Below are 19,533 nucleotides of genomic sequence, written 5' to 3' on the forward strand. Positions count from 1 at the left end.
TGGGGGCTGCGGAGCCTGCCCATCACCCGGCCCTGGCCGCAGGTGCTGTCCATAAACATTGCCGCCCGCCACGTGCAGGCCCGGGGCGAACCCGGCAGTCACAGCCGCCCCTGCCCTCCTGGGCCCACAGCCCACTTGGAAAGCCAGACCTTGACTGAAAAAGCACAGCAAACACTGACGTAGCCCTCACCTTGCACCAGGTGCGGTTGCAAAGCTTGTATCCACTCCTTAACCCTAGGAGGCGGGTGTAACCTCATCCCCATTTTACAGATGAGCAAACTGGCACAGAGGGGGTTAGGTAACGCGCCCAAGGCCCACAGGCAGTCAAGTCCACTATGCATTAACCCAAACGGCTGGGTAGAGCCATCCCCAGATGTGGCAGGGACCCCGGTCACTGTCACTCCCCTCGAGGGTCGCAGGGTCTCACGGAGGGTCCCAAGAGCACCCCTTTCTACTTCTGGAGGCTCTTCATATGCTAAAAAGTAAAGTAATGCTAAGACAAAGTTTTTAAAAATTGCAGTAGACTTTAAATGTTTATGTTGACCAAATTAGCATCAGAAAAAAAAAAGAGTGACCAGGGTCCCAGAACCCTCTGTTGAGGTGAATCCTCAGCCCAGCCTACTCTCTGATAGGCCCAGGGACACAGAGAAGGCAGGGAGGGGCCAGCACAGTTGAGGGGAGGAGTCAGGACAGCTGTCTTCAGAAACAGCCAGAAGGAGCTGGGACCTCAAAAGCCGACTCCTCGCAGGAGCACCAGCCCAGAGCGCAGCTGCGGGACCTCCCGCCTGGCTATCTAGCCTCCTGGGCTACTCTCCTCAACCCCTTCAGGACTGGGGGATCCCTTGCAGGGCCCCTCACTGAGTTCGGGTGGCAGGGCCGGCAGACCTTTGATTTTTTTGAAGAGACCAGGCACATTTACTTTATTTTTTATTTTGAGACCGAGTCTCACTCTGTCGCCACGCTAGAGTGCAGTGGTGCAGTCTTGGTTCACTGCAACCTCCGCCTCCTGGGTTCAAGCGATTCTCCTGCCTCAGCCACCTGAGTAGCTGGGACTACAGTCGCATGCCATCACGCCCAGCTAATTTTTGTATTTTTAGTAGAGACGGGGTTGAACCATGTTGGCCAGGCTGGTCTTGATCTCCTGACCTCATGATCCGCCCTCCTTGGCCTCCCAAAGTGCTGGAATTACAGATGTGAGCCACCGCACCCAGACTTATTTTTAACCTTTTTTTTTTTTTTTTTTGAGATAGGATCTCACTCTGTCACCCAGGCTGGAGTGGAGTGCAGTGGCACAATCTTGGCTCACTGAAAACTCTGCCTCTTGGACTTAAGCAATTCTCCCACTTCAGCCTCCTGAGTAACTGGGACTACAGGTGTGTGTCACCATGCCCAGCTAATTTTTATATTTTTTGGTAGAGACAGGATTTCACCATGTTGCCCAGGGTGGTCTCAAACTACTGAGCTCAAGTGATCCTCCCACCACAGCCTCCCAAAGTGCTGAGATTCCAGGCAAGAGCCACCTGGTACCTGGCCACCTTTTTTCTGGGGTGGGGGTGGGGGACAACAGAGTCTAGCTCTGTCGTTCAGGCTAGAGTGCAGTGGTGCAGTCTTATCTTGGCTCACTGCAACCTCCACCTCCCTGGTTCAAGCGATTCTCCTGCCTCAACCTCCCAAGCAGCTGGGACTACAGGCACCCACCACCACGCCCAGCTAATTTTTGTATTTTTGGTAGAGACAGGGTTTCACCATGTTGGCCGGGCTGGTCTCAAACTCCTGACCTCAGGTGATCCTCCTATCTCAGCCTCCCAAAGTGCTGGGATTACAGGTGGGAATCATGCTGCCTGGCCACCTTCATTTATTTTAAATATTATTTGCTTGCACAAAATAAAACCTACGTATTAACCATAAATAACTAACAAATCCCTAGTGCCAGCCGGAGAAAAGACCGCGTGATCACGTTTTGGAATCTAACCTTCTAGTCTATAATTTTTTTTCTCCCTGGCAGACCTTTGGACCTGGACATTAGATTATAACTGGGTCTTGGATATAGGCATTTTCATTGGCACCAAGTGAAATTATGGAATCCAAAAACGCCCTCGCAGGACTGACCATTTAACATGTACCACCATTGCAGGAACTCAGATTTCGAATATGTTTAAAAAAAATCATGGCAAGACCCTAAAGCAATGAATGCAACTTGGATTTCTTGCAGAACCCTCTAAGGGCCTCTGTGAACGGAGGGGCGGCTGTTGTCTGCTGTGTGTACTAGCACGTGTTTAACCCAAATGTCACTGTCCTGGGTAGAAGCAGAGTGCAATCTCACTTCAGAGGGTCCCCCTGGTTAATTCCTGGCCCCTCTCAAGGGAGCTCAGAACTCCCCTGCCCCTGCCCCTGTTCCCATGCCCTGTTTCTGGACTGTCTCTGTCCCTGGTCTTCCCTTCCATTCTGTCCCTTCTCCACTATTGCCTCGTGGTGAAAAGCTGATGGATTCCTTGCCGAAGATGCTGTCTCTGGAAACTCTCAAAGCTGCTGGTTGTGGAGGTGCCAGATGGTGTCGGGTTTTGGGGGTTCTGGCCAGGTGGAAGAAGAGACCTCCCAACTCCACATGTTGTCACTCACTCCCTGCTTATGAAGCCTACAGGCTCATACAGACCCTTGAGCAGTTTCCCTAGATTATTTCTGGGGGACAGGTGCTTCTGGTCTGTTCAGAGGACCTGCAGAGAGGCGAGTGTGTCCCTCCATTCCTATTTTCCCCCCTCTTTCTGCCCTTCCCCTGGTCAAGACTTGTCTCTGGTCCTGGTTACAAATGATAGGAATGGAGACAAACAGATACTGGGGCGGGTGGCGAGAAAGGCAGGTGTCCTGCCAGCAGCAGATACCCAAGATGCTGACCCAGTAGCTACCATATGCGATCATACTGTACACGTCATTTAGTAACTTCCTTACCTTTAAAACAGTTACACACATTGCCAGAACCTGTGTTCTCTTAAAAATTCACAGAACGTAGAATTACCTAGAAAAAGAAAATGCAACCCTTCTCCAGTCCTGAAGCCCCAGACCTGCTCCTATTTCCAGGGGTAACCACTGTTAATAGTTTGGTGTGTTTCTGGTTGGCTCTTTTGTCAAATTATCAGTCAGTTAATCAATCAATCATCTATCTACCCCCCTACTGATCTGTTCACCTACCTTCCTATACATCTATCTACCTACCTACCTACACATCTATCTATCTATCTATCTATCTATCTATCTATCTATCTGTCTGCCTACACATGTCTACCTACCTACCTACCTACCTACCTAGCTACACATCTATCTATCTATCTATCTATCTATCTATCTATCTATCTATCTACACATCTGTCTACCTACCTAGCTACACATCTATCTATCTATCTACCTACCTATCTACACATCTGTCTACCTACCTACCTACACATCTATCTATCTACCTACCTACCTATCTATACATCTGTCTACCTACCTACCTGCCTATACATCTCTCTCTCTCTCTCCACATCTATCTACCTACCTATACATCTCTCTCTATTATCTACTAACTGACTAATCTGTGTGTCTAGCTACCTACCATTCACCTATCATCTATTTATCTGTCTGTGTCTATCAATTTTCTACCAATTTATCTACCTACCTACCTATACATCTATCTCTCTCCCTTTATTATCTATCTCCCAACTGACCAATCTGTCTATGTCTGTCTACCTGTCCTTCACCTATCATCTATCCATCCATCTCTCTATATCAATTATCTACCAATCTATCTATGTATCTATGCATAAAGTCAGGGCCGTTGAGATCAATTAATCAATCTACCTACCTACCTACCTGTCATCTGTATCTGTTGATCCTTGTTCTCTCTGCAATCTATATCTTTATTTCTCTCTATAAGGATAAAATATGGATATATAGAGTTCCTAAAACTGTAAATAAAAATCGTACTATACATATTGTTTTGTGACTTCTCCCTCCACCACGTCTTGGATAGTTTTCATGTAAATACCTACAGTTCTACCTAAAATCGAACTTGATAGACTTTTAAATACATACATATACCATATTCTGCTCATCCATTCTTTAGTTCATGGACACTTAGCTTTTCAGAGGATTCATTCTGCAAACAGTGGAACAACGTCCATCGCGCACTTTGTCTATTTCTGGAGGATAGATTTGTAACGATGAAACCGCATCTGTAACAAGTGTGGTCGTTTACAGTTGAGTGGGTCCTGCCAAACTGCCCTCCAGGGAGGCCCTGCTGGTCCACAGCCAGCGATGGCGGATGAGGTGCCTGTTTCCCAGCGTCCTCCCTGACATTGGATATTGGCCGTTTTGTAGATTTTTGCCAGTTCCATAGAAGAAAAGTAGATGCACTTCCCTACACTAATTTACATAAACGTTAGTGGAGTTGAACCTCTTTTTTTCCCTTCAGTTTTTTCTTTTTCTCTTTGAGACACAGCGTCACTCTGTCGCCCAGGTTGGAGTGCAGTGGTGTGATCTGGCCCCCTTCAGTTTTTAAATTGTAACATACACATGACCTGCATTTTATCATCTTAACCATCTTGAAGTGTACAGTTTAGGGTGTTAAATACATTCCTGGTTTTGTGCAGCCAGGAGCCTTTTTTTTTTTAGGCAAAGTCTTGCTCTTATTGCCCAGGCTAGAGTGCAGTGAGGCAATCTCAGCTCACTGCAGCCTCCACCTCCCAGGTTCAAGCTATTCTCCTGCCTCAGCCTCCCGAGCAGCTGGGACTACAGGCGTGTGTCACCACATCCGGCTAATTTTTGTATTTTTAGTGGAGATGGGGTTTCACCATGTTGGTCAGGTTGGTCTTGAACTCCTGACCTTGTGATCAGCCCGCCTTGGCCTCTCAAAGTGCTGGGGTTACAGGCATGAGCCACCACGCCCACCTCAGGAGGCTCTTTTTTATGCTTCTTGGTCATTTACATTTCTTCTGGACTGGTGGTAACTCTGTGATAATTTCTGTATCCTTCGTCTCTTGGCAAAATTTTCACAAACCTCCTTGGCAGTCACTGAAAGCTGGCTCTCATAAGGGATAGTGCTGTGCCACTGTAACATATGCAAGTCTCCTGTGGGCCACATCGCCACCCCTTGGCTCCACAGAAAGCAAAGATATCAGGTGTTTTGTGCAGCGAACAATTATGTTCTGTATTTTCTTCCTATTTATGTGACCATAAAGATAATGAGATACCTGCCCTATCTGAAGAGGAAGACAAGGAGGAAGAACTTTATTCTCAAAAAGTGGAGACCGTGGATAAAGCTCGAGGTGTGGAGTTGGGAGGGGTTGTGGGTGGGTAGAACTGAGAAGGGACCCCCCCACCATCAGCAGTTGGGTGCTGCCTGCCATGCCAGAATCAGTTTCTACTTTCACTGGGTATGAAGCACAAAGGGAAACTGCTGGGTCACGAATAGATGCAATTAGTAGTTTCTCATGGCCGCCGTCACAAGTGACCATAGACTGGGTGGCTGCAAACAACACAGATGTATTATCTCACAGCTCTGGAGGCCAGAAGTTCAAAATCAAGGTGCTGGCAGGGCTGCGCTCCCTCTGCAGGACCAAGGGGAGGGTCTTTCCTGGCCTCTCCACTGCAGTCTGGAGGTCAGGGTGTCCTCAGCCTGCAGTGCCGTCACTCCCATCTTTGCATCCATCATCACATGGCCCTGTCCCCTCTGTGTCTTTCTTCTCCTTGTGTCCTCTCTCCTTTTTTATTTTTGAGATGGAGTCTCGCTCTTGTTACCCAAGTTGGAGTGCAATGGCATGATCTTGGCTCACTGCAGCCTCCACTTCCTAGGTACAAGTGATTCTCCTGACTCAGCCTCCCAAGTAGCTGCAATGACAAGTGCCTACCACCACACTCGGCTAATTATTATATTTTTAGTAGAGATGGGGTTTCACCATGTTGGCCAGGCTGGTCTTGAACTCCAGACCTCAGGTGATCTGCCCTCCTCAGCCTCCCAAAGTGCTGGGATTACAGGCGTGAACCACCGTGCCAGCCTTCCTTTCTCCTTCTTATACTGGCACCAGTCACATTGGATTTTGGGCCCACTCTAATCCATATCATCTCGTCTTTACTAATTACATCTGCAGAGACCCTGTTTCCAAACAAGGTCACACTTCAACCGAGTGTAGTATGTAACATACAGACACTCATACAGGTCGTGTCTCAGCCAGCTCAGCAAACACATGCTTTGTACTTTGTTTTGTAGAGTGGGTGTCCCACTGCGCAAACTATAGATACCATTTCCTCAGGAGAATGTCCAAGGCACAGTACTTTTCATTTATTTATTTTTGAGACGGGACCTCGCTCTGTTGCCCAGGCTGGAGCGGTACAGTCATAGGTCACTTCAGCCTCTAATGTCTAGGTTCAAGCCATCTTCCTGACTCAGGCTCCTGAGTAGCTGGCGCACCAACATGCCTGGATGACATTTTGATTTTCTGTAGAGGCAGGGTCTTGCTGTGTTGCCCAGGTTGGTCTCGAACTCCTGGGCTTAAGCAGTCCTCCCACCTCAGCCTTCCACAGTGTTGGGGTTATAAGCATGAGCCACTGCTCCCGGTCAAGGATTTATTTTTAACCAAATTGTAATCCCTTCAAGTAGCAAAGATTGCGGAGAGGGGACTACAAGTTAGAAATAAAAGAGTCTGAATAAGGCTTGTTTAAAGTATGTTGTTTTGGGTTTTTTTGGAGATGAAGTCTTGCTCTGTCTCCCATGCTGGAGTACAGTGGTGTGATCTCTGCTCACTGCAACCTCTACCTCCTGGGTTCAAGCGATTCTCCTGCCTCAGACTCCTGAGTAGCTGGGATTGCAGGTACCCACCACTACATCCAGCTAATTTTTGTATTTTTAGTAGAGATGGGGTTTCACCATGTTGGTCAGCCTGGTCTCAAACTCCTGACCTCAGGTGATCCACCCACCTGGGCCTCCCAAAGTGCTGGGATTCGAGGCGTGAGCCACCACGCCCAGGCTAGAGTGGGTTTTGATAAGGCACATAGTAGTTCTGGATGCCACAGCAGTATCTGCTGAGGGCCTCCGAGGAAGGCACTCTGATTTGGAGCCCAGTACATGCATGAAGAGGAAGGACTTGGGTGGGAAGAGGTTGTTTAGGTGGGAAGGTCGGGGAAGTCCTTTCCCACAAGGTAAATTAACATTATTATATATTGTATTCTTTTCTTGTTACGGTGGTAAAATGGATGTAACAGAAAACTTACCATTTTTACCATTTCTAGGTGGCATTAAGTACATTCATAACTGTCTTTTCCTTTTTAAAGATGGGCCCTTGCTCTGTTGCCCAGGCTGGAGTGCAGCGGTGTGATTATAGCTTCCTGCAGCCTTGAACTCTTGGGTTCAAGCGATCCTGCTGCCTCAGCCTTCCAAGTACCTGGGTCTGCAGATGTGTGCTACCATGCCTGGATGTCTTTTTTTAACTTAAATTTAATTTTTTGGTTGGTTGTGGTGGCTCATGCCTATAATCCCAGCACTTTGGGAGGCCAAGGCAGGAGAATCACTTGAGGTCAGGAGTTCGAGATTAGCCAAGCCAACACAGTGAAACCTGTCTCTACTAAAAATATAAAAATTAGCCAGGCATGGTGTGGCACATACTTGTAGTCCCAGCTACCTAGGAGGCTGAGGCAGGAGAATTGCTTGAACACAGGAGGTGGAGGTTGCGGTGAGATGAGATCGCACCACTGCACTCCAGCCTGGATGACATAGAGAGATCCATCTAAAAAAAATTTTTTTTAAAACATTTTTTTGTAGAGATGAGATCTCACTACATTACTCAAGCTGATTTCAAACTCCTGGCCCCAAATGATCTTCCAGCCTGTAGCTGGGGTTATAGGCATGCGCCACCACATCTGGATAACATTTTGATTTTTTGTAGAGATTAGAGCCTGCTCTAATGCTGTTGTTAGAGAATGAGCAATGGACTATGGGCTATTTATGGCATGGCACCTGCTCATAAGTGTGATTTTTTTTTTTTATTTTTGAAATGAAGTCTCACTCTGTAGCCCAGGCTGGAGTGCAGTGGCACGATCTCCGCTCACTGCAACCTCCGCCTCCCAGGTCCTGGTTCAAGCAATTTTCCTACCTCAGCCTCCCAAGTAGCTGGGATTACAGGTATGAGCCACCATGCCCAGCTAATTTTTGTATTTTTTTAATAGAGATGGGGTTCACCATGTTGACCAGACTGGTCTTGAACTCCTGACCTTGTGATCTTCCCGCCTCGGCCTCCCAAAGTGCTGGGATTACAGGTGTGAGCCACTGCACCTGGCCGATTTTTTTTTTTTTTACTGTAGTCTATTGCTAGTTCTCTAATAATGTTGGTACTGCCATCTGTAGACTATTCCCCTACCAACCGTGGCGCCAGGTTCTTAACCATGCCGTCAGCTAGTCCTCTAGAATCTGGCTGGTAGATGTTACTATCCCATTTCATAGATGAGAAAACTTATAGCAGAGAGGATTCAGACCCCTGACATTGAGTTGATTCCAAAGCCGCGGTGACTTTGCAGAGTGCTGTTCAAAGTGAGAGCTGAGCGTCCCAGGAAAAGCTTCCTTCTCTAATTGCCGGGCTTGTCGGATGTTCGAGGGCTGAGACTTGGTCTCTGCCGAGGTTTCCGAATCTGCAACAATCACAGGGGACTTGAGCGGGAGGCGTCGTTTCATTTAGACTGATTTTCTTCTCATCCCTCAAATTCTGCGTCTCATAGTGAAAAAGGAGTACATGCTAACGTACTAGCTGTATTTCTTTTATTTATCTGTTTATTTTATTTATTATTATTATTTTTTGAGATGGAGGCTCGGTCTGCTGCCAGGCTGAAGTGCCGTGGTGCGATCTCAGCTCTGCCGAGATCTCTGCCCTCCAGGTTCAAGCAGTTCTCCTGTCTCAGCCTCCTGAGTAGCTGGGATTACAGGCGTGCGCCACCATCCCTGGCTAAGTTTTTTTTTGTAGAGATGGGATTTTGCCATGTTGGTCAGGCTGGTCTCGAACTCCTGACCTCCTGATCTGCCTGCCTTGGCCTCCCACAGTGCTGGGATTACAGGGATGAGCCACTGTGCCCGGCTTTATTATTATTATTATTATTATTTATTATTATCTTTTGGGACAGATTCTTGCTCTGTCACCCCTCTGGAGTGCAGTGGCGCAATCCTGGCTCACTGAAACCTCCACCTCCTGGCCTCAAGTGATTCTCTGCCTCAGCCTCCTGAGTAGCTGGGATTACAGGCGCATACTACCACGCCCTGCTAATTTTTGTATTTTTAGTAGAGATGGAGTTTCGCTGTGTTGGCCAGGCTGGTCTCGAACTCCTGACATCAAGTGATCTGCCCACCTCAGCCTCCCAAATTACAGGCGTGAGTCACCGTGCCTGGCCTGTAATTCTTGTCTTTATGATAAACTCCCTTTTAAGTAACAAAAACCTCAGATAAGTCACAGGGTCACCTGAGAGAACACAGACACAAAGGCATTAAATTTCTGACGGACACTCTGTCAAAAATAAAATGCAATTCTTGTCAATTACAATGTGAGTCAAGGCGACAGTGGGATTGATCGGAACAGAAGGTGTGCACAGCTATTGATAACTTGCCTTTTGAATGAAGTGTGCTGGACACAAAGTGCAGGCCAGCTCTTAATAGCAGGAGACTTCATTTCCTGGCTATTTCCGCTTATACTTTGGTTGCTGTTTTGCAGCTAAGAGCATGTCACTGAGAACCGGATCTCTAGGTCAACCTCCAATCAACGTAGAGGATGGAGAAATAGAGAAAGAGATTTCAGAAAAACTCCCTTCCAAAGTATGCATGGCTCTTTGTCCTTGTTGATGGGGTAATGGGGACCCCTGACACACTCTAGGATTCAGGGTGACTGACACAGCCCATCCAAGGGAGGGAATCAAGATTATAGAATCCCAAGGCCACCTCAGATTCAATGATTGGTGAGGAGGACTCACAGGACCTAGAAAGTCTGTCATATTCATAGTCAGAGTTTATTACAGGGAAAGGATGCAAATTAGAATCAGCAAAAAAAAAAAAAAAAAAAAGAAAAAAGCTGCGCAGGACAGAGACCAGCAGGAAACAGGCACGAGCTTCTGTCTGTTTCCTCCCAGTAAGTTTCATGGACAGCACTTAATTCTCCCAGGAGCTATGAGTGGCAACATGCATGAAGTGTTGCCGACCAGAGAGGCGAACCTGAGCCTTGGTTTCCGGGATTCTTACTGGGGATCAGGCACACAGGCCTGGAGCATCCCCGCCGCTGACCTTACTCACTCAGCTCCCTTCATCTCCAGCCCTCACCATCACCCTGGAAACAAAAACAGACAGTCACCGAAATCACATTGTAAGCATACACCTTCAGACCCAGCCCAAGGCCGTAGGCACACGAAGACTCCCATATTAGGGAGGATATTCTTTTTTTTTTAATTGCATTTTAGGTTTTGGGGTTAGGGAGGATATTCGAAAAGCTTAGAACTTGTCATCCCGAGAGCCAAAGGCCAGTCCTGAAGACATTTGGGATGCGGGGGTTTGGATGATATGGGCCCTGTACTGTGAAATACCTGAGGTCGGAGTTTCCAGCTAGGATGAAGCACTCAGCCTGGCCTGTGCTTACTAAAATCATGCCTCATTGCTTCAAAAATATGTCCCATCTGCAAAACGAAATTCAAGGTCCATCTGGGCCTTTGCCAGGTCAGTTTGTTTAGGTGTGGCTGCACTGGTTGGTCAATAGAGGAGTCAGGCTGAGAGCTGAGTCTGGGCGCATTGTGTTCCTGTGTTTAGCTGGTAGCCACTGTGTGGCTGTGGCTGCACTGTCAGAACATGGGACAGCCACCGTGTCGAGAGGAGAGCTTAGGTGTTCCTGAATATTAGGTTCTGTAGGTGAAGGGGTGCATCTCAAGATGTTTTTTTCCCATGTTTCAGAGAACTGTGAAGTACATTGTGGAAAAGATGCATCTCCACATGCTCTGTGCCCCTCTTCCTGAGGAGTTCCTGGACCAAAACGTGCTGTTTTTTCTCAGAAATACCAAAGGTACATTTCTGGCCCATGTATGTGTGTGTGTGTCGAGGGGGTGGCTGGCATGCACTTGTTCACTCTCATTCTATTTGTCTTTTTGTGCTTATCTTTCACTTATGCCAAGCTCTCTTTCTTTTCCATACTGGGCTCTTTATGTAGTCTTCTTTTTTTCTTTTTTTTGAGATAGAGTCTCACTCTGTCACCAGGCGCCAGGCTGGAGTGCAGTGGCACAATCTCAGCTCACTGCAACCTCTGCCTCCCGGGTTCAAGCAATTCTCCTGCCTCAGCCTCCCGAGTAGCTGGGGCTACAGGCGCGTGCCACCATGCCCAGCTAATTTTTGTATTTATACTAGAGACAGGGTTTCACCATGTTGGCCAGGATGGTCTCGATCTCTTGACCTCGTGATCCGCCCGCCTCAGCCTCCCAAAGTGCTGGGGGTACAGGCTTGAGCCACTGCGCCCAGCCTTAATGTAGTCTTCTTAAAGCTAATTTCCAGTAAAGAAGTGTTAAATATAAAGAAATGCATTCAACCAGTGACACTGCACGTCTGCACGTGTTTGGAGAAGGTGTGAAGACTGAACTTGTGAAATAGTGGCTTCTGTGGGTATATTTGTTGTGTGTGTTTTGTTTCCCAGTTAGATCAAGGGAAGAGTCCAAGTCACCTTTAAAACATTTACCATGTGATTGATTTTTGGTCGGGTAAAGTAGATACATATTAAATAAAACTTTATTTGTTGTAAGGGTAGATGTTGCCAAGTAGGTCTTTTTAAACAACCATGACTTGAAAGGTGCTTTGGCAGTGAATTGAGGAAGACCTGCTGGGGAGTGAAGACAGGCAAAACCTGTGCCGCAGCCAGCTCGGATGGTTGTAACACATTTCCATAGGCTGGGGGGCTTCACCAACAAACATCTGTTTCTCACAGCTCTGGGGGCTGGGAAGTCCAAATCAAAGCGTGGCAGATCTGGCGTCTGGGGAGGGCCACTTCTGGTTCCCAGACGGCACCTTCTCCTGTCCTCCCACGGTGGAGAGTAGTGAGAGAGAAAGCAAGCTCTCCTGTCTCTTCCTGCAGGGATACCCATCCCATCGTGAGACTCTACCCTCATGACCTAATCACCTACCAACGGCCCCACCTTCTAATACCTTCACCGTAGGGATTTAAGCTTCAGCGTGTGTATTTTTGTCCATAGCAGCAAGGAATCCAGCCAACATTTCTAGAAAACCCAAATGTTTTCCGGTTTGGCCAGCTTTAGATATTCCAACCAGATCAGCTCTTGTGTGCAGCTCTTGTGTGCTGTTCATACGAATCCATGAACTGCAGTGCGTCGATAGCTGTTTTAGCTTCTCCTGGGCCCCCAGGTTTGTTCGAACACAGATGGGGGTATTCTGAACCTATAACCAGGACATTTTTTGTAGCAACCTGGGAGAAGGAAAAGATTCCTGTTCTCTTGGAAATGTTAACTGTTGGCTGCTTTCTCCCACCGACCTTACATTCTGCCCCTGTTCTTATTTAGAGGCAATCTCTGAAGCTACCGACATGAAGGAAGCTATGGAAATTATGCCAGAAACACTGGAGTATGGAATTATAAACGCAAATGTGCTCCATTTTCTGAAGGATATTGTATGTCAGGTAAATGTGCAGAAAGGAAGAAATTCTAGTATTTCTCAAGTTGAGGTCATGAGGTTTGTTCATTCTACAGGTAGGTAGTGGGCAGCTCTTCTGTTGCAGGTGCTGTCACGGGCACTGAGGATCAAGCAGCGGATAGGACAGGCAGTAGCCCTGCTCCCTAGGAGCTTATGCAGGGGAAGGACATGGCACGCAAGCACATCTACAAGAAGATATCAGCGTGACAAGTGGCACGAGGAAAATAAACCCTGATAATGAGACAGAAATGGGCCATGTGCACTGCATGTGTGTGCAGAGGGCATGGTGAGGATTGGCTTTGCTGAGGATGTGATGTCTGAGCTTTCTTTTTTATGTATATTATTTTTTGAGACAGGGTCTCTGTCTGCCATCTAGTCTGGAGTGCAGTGGCACAATCACGGCTCATTGCAGTCTCAATTCTCAAGCAATCCTCCTGCCTCAGCCTCCTGAGTGGTTGAGATTACAGACATACACCACTATGCCTGGCTCATTTTTGTATTTTTTGTAGAGACAGGATCTCACCATGTTGCCCAGGCTGGCCTCCTGGGCTCAAGCAATCTGCCTGCCTCGGCCTCCCAAAGTGCTGGCGTGAGCTACCATGAGCCACCATGGTGAGCCTGAGTTTTCTAGACCAACAAAATGAAAAACTCATCAGCGAGCTTTTTTCAAGAATGATAAGTCATTAGGGAAATGTACTAGGGAAGGAAGGCGGAGGTGATATTGAACTGAGACCCAAATGAGGCCAAGGCATCAGACATGATAGGACGTGGATGAAGAGCATGCTGGGCAGAGAGAACCGCAGGAGCAAAGTCCCTGAGGCAGGAGCACCCGATAGCAGGAGGATGGCCAGTGTGGCTGGAGGGCGGGCTAGAAACCAAGGCAGGCTTAAGCAGGAGAACAAAAGGATCTGGTTTGCATTTTACCTCTTGCTATTGTGGGAAAACATTTTGCTGGGGTGGAGGGCAAGGAAAGATCAGATAGGAAGCCCTGGAAGAGCCCAGGTGGAGGGCTGTATTAGTCCACGTTCATGCTGCTGTAAAGAGCTACCCGCAATTTATAAAGGAAAGAGGATTAATTGAGTCACAGTTCTGCATGGCTGTGGAGGCCTCAGGAAACTAAGAATCATGGCGGAAGGGGAAGCAAACACATCCTTCTTCACGTGATGGCAGGAAGGAGAAGTGGTGAGCGAAGAGTGAAAAGACCCTCATAAAACCATCAGATCGTGTGAGGACTCACCATCATAAGAACAGTGGCATGGGGGTCACTGCCCCCTGATTCAATTACCTCCCACCAGGTCCCTTCCATGACAAGTGGGGATTATGGAAACTACCATTCAAGATGAGATTTGGGTGGGGACACAGCCAAACCATATGAAGGGCGATGGTTATTTAGGCTCTGGTCAGGGGAGGGAGGGAGGAGCAGTCTCCGGAATGTCCTGGGGATCAGGCCATGGGACTTGCCAATGACTGGGATCTGGAGGCTTTGAAGAGCATCACAAGAAGAGAGAGTATATAAAAGGCCTCTTAGTCCCAGCACTTTGGGAGGGTGAGGCAGGAGGATCGCTTGAGTCTATGAGTTTGAGAACAGCCTCGGTGGTAGAGCAAGACCCCATCTCTAAAAGTAATTTTAAAAAGAATGACTCTTAGGATCTGGGCCTGAGCAACTGGGAGGGTAGTGAGGTCAGTATTGAGATAGGGGATGGGGAGAAACAAGACGTGGAGGAAATTCAGGTGCTGTATTTGGCCTGTTGAACATAGGTGGCCTCTGACATTCAAGCCCAGGTGTGAAGGAGGATGTATAAGTCTGAAGCTTGGCAGGGAACTCAGGACATCAATCTAGCAAATACGCACTGGGCACCTGCTGTGTTCTATAGCGGTCAACGCCTGGGACAAGGCCTCCGCCTCATGGAGCTTTCATTCCAGATGGGAAGATGTACATGAAACAAGATCAATGAGAAATACATAGCGTGTTAGACACCAACAAGAGTCAGGGAGAAAAATGAAGCCAGATGGGAAAGGAAAAGTCAACAAGGGGGCTAGCGAAGGTCGATAGGTGGGAAAGGTGGGGCTTTTGCAATTGTAGATAGGGTGGCCAGGAAGACGTCACTGAGAAGATTTGGATGAAACTGTACAAACCACCACAATAGCCTCTTGTTTGGACTATTGCAGTAGCCTCTAAAAAGTTCCCCCAGTTTCTGTGCTTACCTGCTACGCTACATTCTCCACATGCCAACCAGAGCGATGCTTTAAAAATGTGGGCGCTATCAGCACAGAGATGGTGTGAAACCAAGGGACGTGGTGGAGCGACCAAGAGAGGCAATAAAGATGGAAGAGATGTGGGGAGAGGAAGGTTAGGACAGGGGTGATCCGGAAGCCAAGAGAAGGTGACACTTCATCGAAGAAGGGAGGGGCTCGCTGTGCCACGTGCTGCTGCTGGAGGTCGAGAAGACACAGGCAGAGGAGCTGGAGGCCTTGGCCATGGGTGATTCCATGTGAGCAGTTCCAGGGAGTGGGAGCAGACGAGTTCTCACTGAGTACAAGTCACCTGTGAGTTAGGCCATGCGACCCTCCCCCTTGAGCTGCCTGCACATGGGAACATTCCACCCAAAGATGGTCTCTTTCATCGGGGTGATGTCTTCTCCTAGTGTGACTCTGGGGGACCCAAGAACATTGGTTACCTTCTTATTTATTTATTTTCGAGACAGGGTCTCATTCTGCCACCCAGGCTGGAGTGCAGTGGCACAAGTATGGCTCACTGCAGCCTTAACCTCCCTGGCTTAAACGATCCTCCCACCCCAGCCTCCTGAGTAGCTGGGAGGGTATTAAAAACTAGCCAGGCGGACGCCACAATGACTGCTGGTTTTTGTATTTATTTGTAGAGACAGTGTCTCACTATGTTTCCCAGACTGGTCTCACACTCCTGGGCTCAAGTGATCTGCCCACCTCAGCCTCCCAAAATGTTGGGATTGCAGGCATGAACCAGCACACCTGGCCACACCGGCTACCTTCGTATGCAAGCCGAACTTTTCATTCTTAAATAACATCAACCCCATCTCTATCAAAAAGAAACAGAAAAATCTGCTGGGCATAGTGGTGGGTGCCTGTAGTCCCAGGTTCTCTGGAGGCTGAGGTGGGAGGATCCCTTGGACCTAGGAGTTTAAGGTTGCAGTGTGTGGTGGTCATGCCACTGCTCTCCAGCCTGGGTGACAGAGCGATCCTCTGTCTCTAAAAAAAGGAAGAATAAAATAACATCAAAACATGATGTGTAATTGTCTAGTTCTTAGAGTTATGTGTAAGACACAGAATTCAACCTGAACAGGCTCATGCCAACCACACATGGGACATTTTGATCTTCAGTAAGGATAAAATTGCAGTGGACTGAAACATACAAAATATATTCAAATACGGCTGGATGTGTTGGCTCACGCCTGTAATCCCAGCACTTTGGGAGGCTGAGGCAGGTGGATCACCTGACGTCAGGACTTTGAGACCAGGCTGACCAATATGGTGAAACCCCACCTCTACTAAAAGTACAGAAACTAGCTGGGAATGGTGGTGTACACCTGTAGTCCTAGCTACTCGGGAGGCTGAGGCAGGAGAATCGGTTTGAACCTGGGAGGCGGAGGTTGCAGTGAGCTGAGATTGCACCACTACACTCCAGCCTGGATGACACAGACAGACTCCATCTAAAAAAAAAAAAATATATATATATATATATATATATATACACACACACACACACATACACACATATATACACACACACACACACACACTATATATATATATATATTCAAATGCATTGGTTACATTTTTTTTTTGTGAGACAGGGTTGTTACTCTGTCGCCCAGGCTGTAGTGCAGTGGCACAATCACATCTCACTGCAGCCTCAAACTCCCGGGTTCAAGCCATCCTCCCATCTCAGCCTCAGGAGTAGCTGAAACTACAGGCGTGCACCACTAAGCCTGTCTATTTTTCTAATTGTAGAGACGGGGTCTTTCTATGCTGCCCCGGCTGGTCTCAAACTCCTGGGCTCAAGAGATTTTCCTGCGTTGGCCTCTCAAAGTGCTGGGATTACAGGCAGAAGCCGCCATGCCCAGCCTTTCAAATCCACGGGTTTAGAGTGATCTTGAAAGGTCCCAGTGAGTCACTTCTGGAAGATGATAGGGAACCACTGTACTATTTTGAAAACTGGGCAAATAAAGAGGAGTCAGGTATTTATGTTGCCTTCCCCATATGAAATGTGCACGACCATCTAGTAGTAGCTCTGAGAGGCGTCCATTTATATCAGCATCTCGGCTACTAAACAGACATTTTAGACTATTTTAGAACATTTCAATTTTGCAGGCAGAGAGAGACAGAGAAGGACGGAGGGGGAGATGGGGGAGGGGGGAGTGGGGGGGGGAGAGAGAGAGAGAGAGAGAGAGAGAGAGAGAGAGAGAGAGAGAACCTAGAAACCAAGCATTAATCGTCTCCTGGTAGAAGAAACACCGGTCATACTCTGGTCGAGTCTCTTGTCCCAGCTGCTAATTTGCAGGAAATATAGATCCCAGAGGAGCTTCAGCTGCACAATGAGTGTGTAGTCAGCAAAATTTGAATTAGGCAGCTCTACAAATCCAACATTCTAGCTTCTTCAGTAAGTTGCAGGAAATACAGGTAGATTCAAAGAGTCGTAAAAGATGCATCAAAATGTTAAGAAGTATAGGCAAAGCTAAAAAGTGAAACCAGAATTCAGCCAAGCAGCTCAATCAACACCCAGGCATTTTTATAGATCACTTTGTATGTGGGGTGGGGGGTCAGTTGTTTTGTAATTGTAGTCAAGTGACTTCATAAATGTACGATTCTGTCTCTATTGACATTTCAAAGACACTATGTCCTCAAGAACTTCATTGACAAGAACAAGATGGCCTTGAGCTGATGGGTTAACACACAGTTTCTTACCTCCTGGTGCCATGCCACAGTTCCTCCCTCCCTCCCTCCCTCCCTCCCTCCCTCCCTCCCTCCCTCTCTCCCTCCCTCTCTCCCTCTCTCCCTCCCTCCCTCTCTTCCTCCCTCCCTCTCTCCCTCCCTCCCTCTCTCCCTCCCTCCTTTCCTTTCCTTTCCTTTCCTTTCCTTTCCTTTCCTTTCCTTTCCTTTCCTTTCCTTTCCTTTCCTTTCCTTTCCTTTCCTTTCCTCCCTCTCTCCCTCCCTCCCTCACTCCCTCTCTCCCTCCCTCACTCCTTCCTTTCCTTTCCTCCCTCCCTCCCTCCCTCCCTCTCCCTCACCCCTCCCCTCCCCTCTCCTCCCCTCCCCTTCCCTTCCCTTCTTCCCTTCCCTTTCCTCCCTTGCTGTCTTTCTCTCTCCTTTCCTTCTTTTCCTCCCTTGCTCTCTCTCCTTCTCTCTTTCTGATAGGGTCTTGCTCTCATGCCCAGGCTGGAGAGCAGTGGTGCAATCTCAGCTCACTGCAACCGCTGCCTCCTGAGTTCAAACGATTCTTATTCTCAGCCTCCCGAGTAGCTTGGACCACAGGTATGTGCTACCATGCCCGGCTAATTTTTGTATTTTTAGTAGAGATGGGGTTTCATCATGTTGGCCAGGCTGGTCTCAAGCTCCTGATCTCAAGTGATCCACCAGCCTTGGCCTCCCAAAGTGCTGGGATTACAGGTGTGAGCCACTGCAGCCGGTCCCCTGTGCCGCAGTTTGTACCTTCTCAGTTACTGGTGGCATACAGAAATACGACGCTGTTTTCCGGGCAGTCGTCTCAGGCTTGGTTAAAATTGGTACCCTTGGATCACTTTAAGTCAAATATCATTTCTCTTGTCTTTAGGTCTGTGCTCTGGGTTTGAGTGGGTTTTGCTTTGCACATTTGTAACTCGATATACAAGAATATTCAAAACCAGAGGTAACTTAAGTACATGAATTATTGAGAATGACGTCATATGATTTATTTCATGAAATGGGCATTTCAGGTTTTTTTGCCAGCGTTATCCTTCCATCAGCACCGGCTGAGTGCAACCGTGGGACTTATACCTGCAGAAGGCTTTCTTTCCTCTGAGCATGAACCAGAACTGCAGTCCCTGCCTGGGGAGGCAGCAGAATATCACAGTATTCAATTAATACGGGATGAATTTTTAATGAATGTGCAGAAATTCACAAGTCATATTCAAAGAACCATGCAGCAACTGGAAGGTAAGTTTTTATTTTCCTCCTTTTTAGTTAAAAATGATTAATTTATTATAGCTGGGATTACAAGTGTGTGCCACCATACCTAACTTTTATTTTTGGTAGAGATGGGGTCTCACTCTGTTGCTCAGGCTGGTAAAAATAATTTTAGCACAGGATTTTGGTGGTTGTTTTTTTTCTTGAGACAGAGTCTTACTGTGTTGCCCAGGCTGGAGTGCAGTGGTGAGATCTTGGCTCACTGTAACCTCTGCCTCCCAGGTTCAAGGGGTTCTCCTGCCTCAGTGTCCTGAATACCTGGGATTACAGGCGTGCGCCACCACACACAGCTAATTTTTGTATTTTTAGTAGAGACGGGGTTTTATTATGTTGGCCACACTGGTCTTAAACTCCTGACTTCAAGTGATCCACCTGCCTTGGCCTCCCAGAGTGCTGGGATTACTGGCGTGAGCCCCTGTACCTGTTTTAGCACAGAATTTTGAATACATTTTTCTTCATTGTTTCTAGTAGTCAACAGCCAGTGATGAGAAACTGAATGTTCTTCTAATTTTTCTCCCCCACCCCCACCCCCGCCTTTTACGAGTATCTGGTCATCCCTAGTGTTTTGATGTTAGGATCGTGGGCCGTTGTGTGGTCCTTTTTCCATTCATTTTTTAAATAGTAGATCTTTTCAATCCAAAGACTGAAAAATTCTCTTG

At 47.6% G+C, this 19,533-nt stretch overlaps 1 protein-coding gene across 7 annotated transcripts in view; it reads left to right on the plus strand.

The window, feature by feature from the left end:
- DNAH10 (dynein axonemal heavy chain 10) overlaps positions 1-19,533 on the plus strand; it is a 173,561-nt gene that overhangs the window by 317 nt on the left and 153,711 nt on the right. For 4 of the 7 annotated variants that reach the window (XM_078337642.1, XM_035258092.3, XM_035258094.3 and 1 more), the window contains exons 2-6: positions 5,214-5,300; positions 9,720-9,820; positions 10,940-11,048; positions 12,547-12,662; positions 18,625-18,844. Coding sequence is in view for 6 of the 7 variants with exons in the window: in XM_035258092.3 (XP_035113983.3) it covers positions 5,214-5,300; positions 9,720-9,820; positions 10,940-11,048; positions 12,547-12,662; positions 18,625-18,844 (633 nt within the window). In the remaining variant the exon portion in view is untranslated. The remainder of the gene's footprint in view (positions 1-5,213; positions 5,301-9,719; positions 9,821-10,939; positions 11,049-12,546; positions 12,663-18,624; positions 18,845-19,533) is intronic. The other 3 variants (XM_035258096.3, XM_035258093.3, XM_035258097.3) reach the window with 3 other exon arrangements.

This window comes from Callithrix jacchus, chromosome 9, assembly GCF_049354715.1.
Source record: "Callithrix jacchus isolate 240 chromosome 9, calJac240_pri, whole genome shotgun sequence".
Lineage (NCBI taxonomy): Eukaryota > Metazoa > Chordata > Mammalia > Primates > Cebidae > Callithrix > Callithrix jacchus.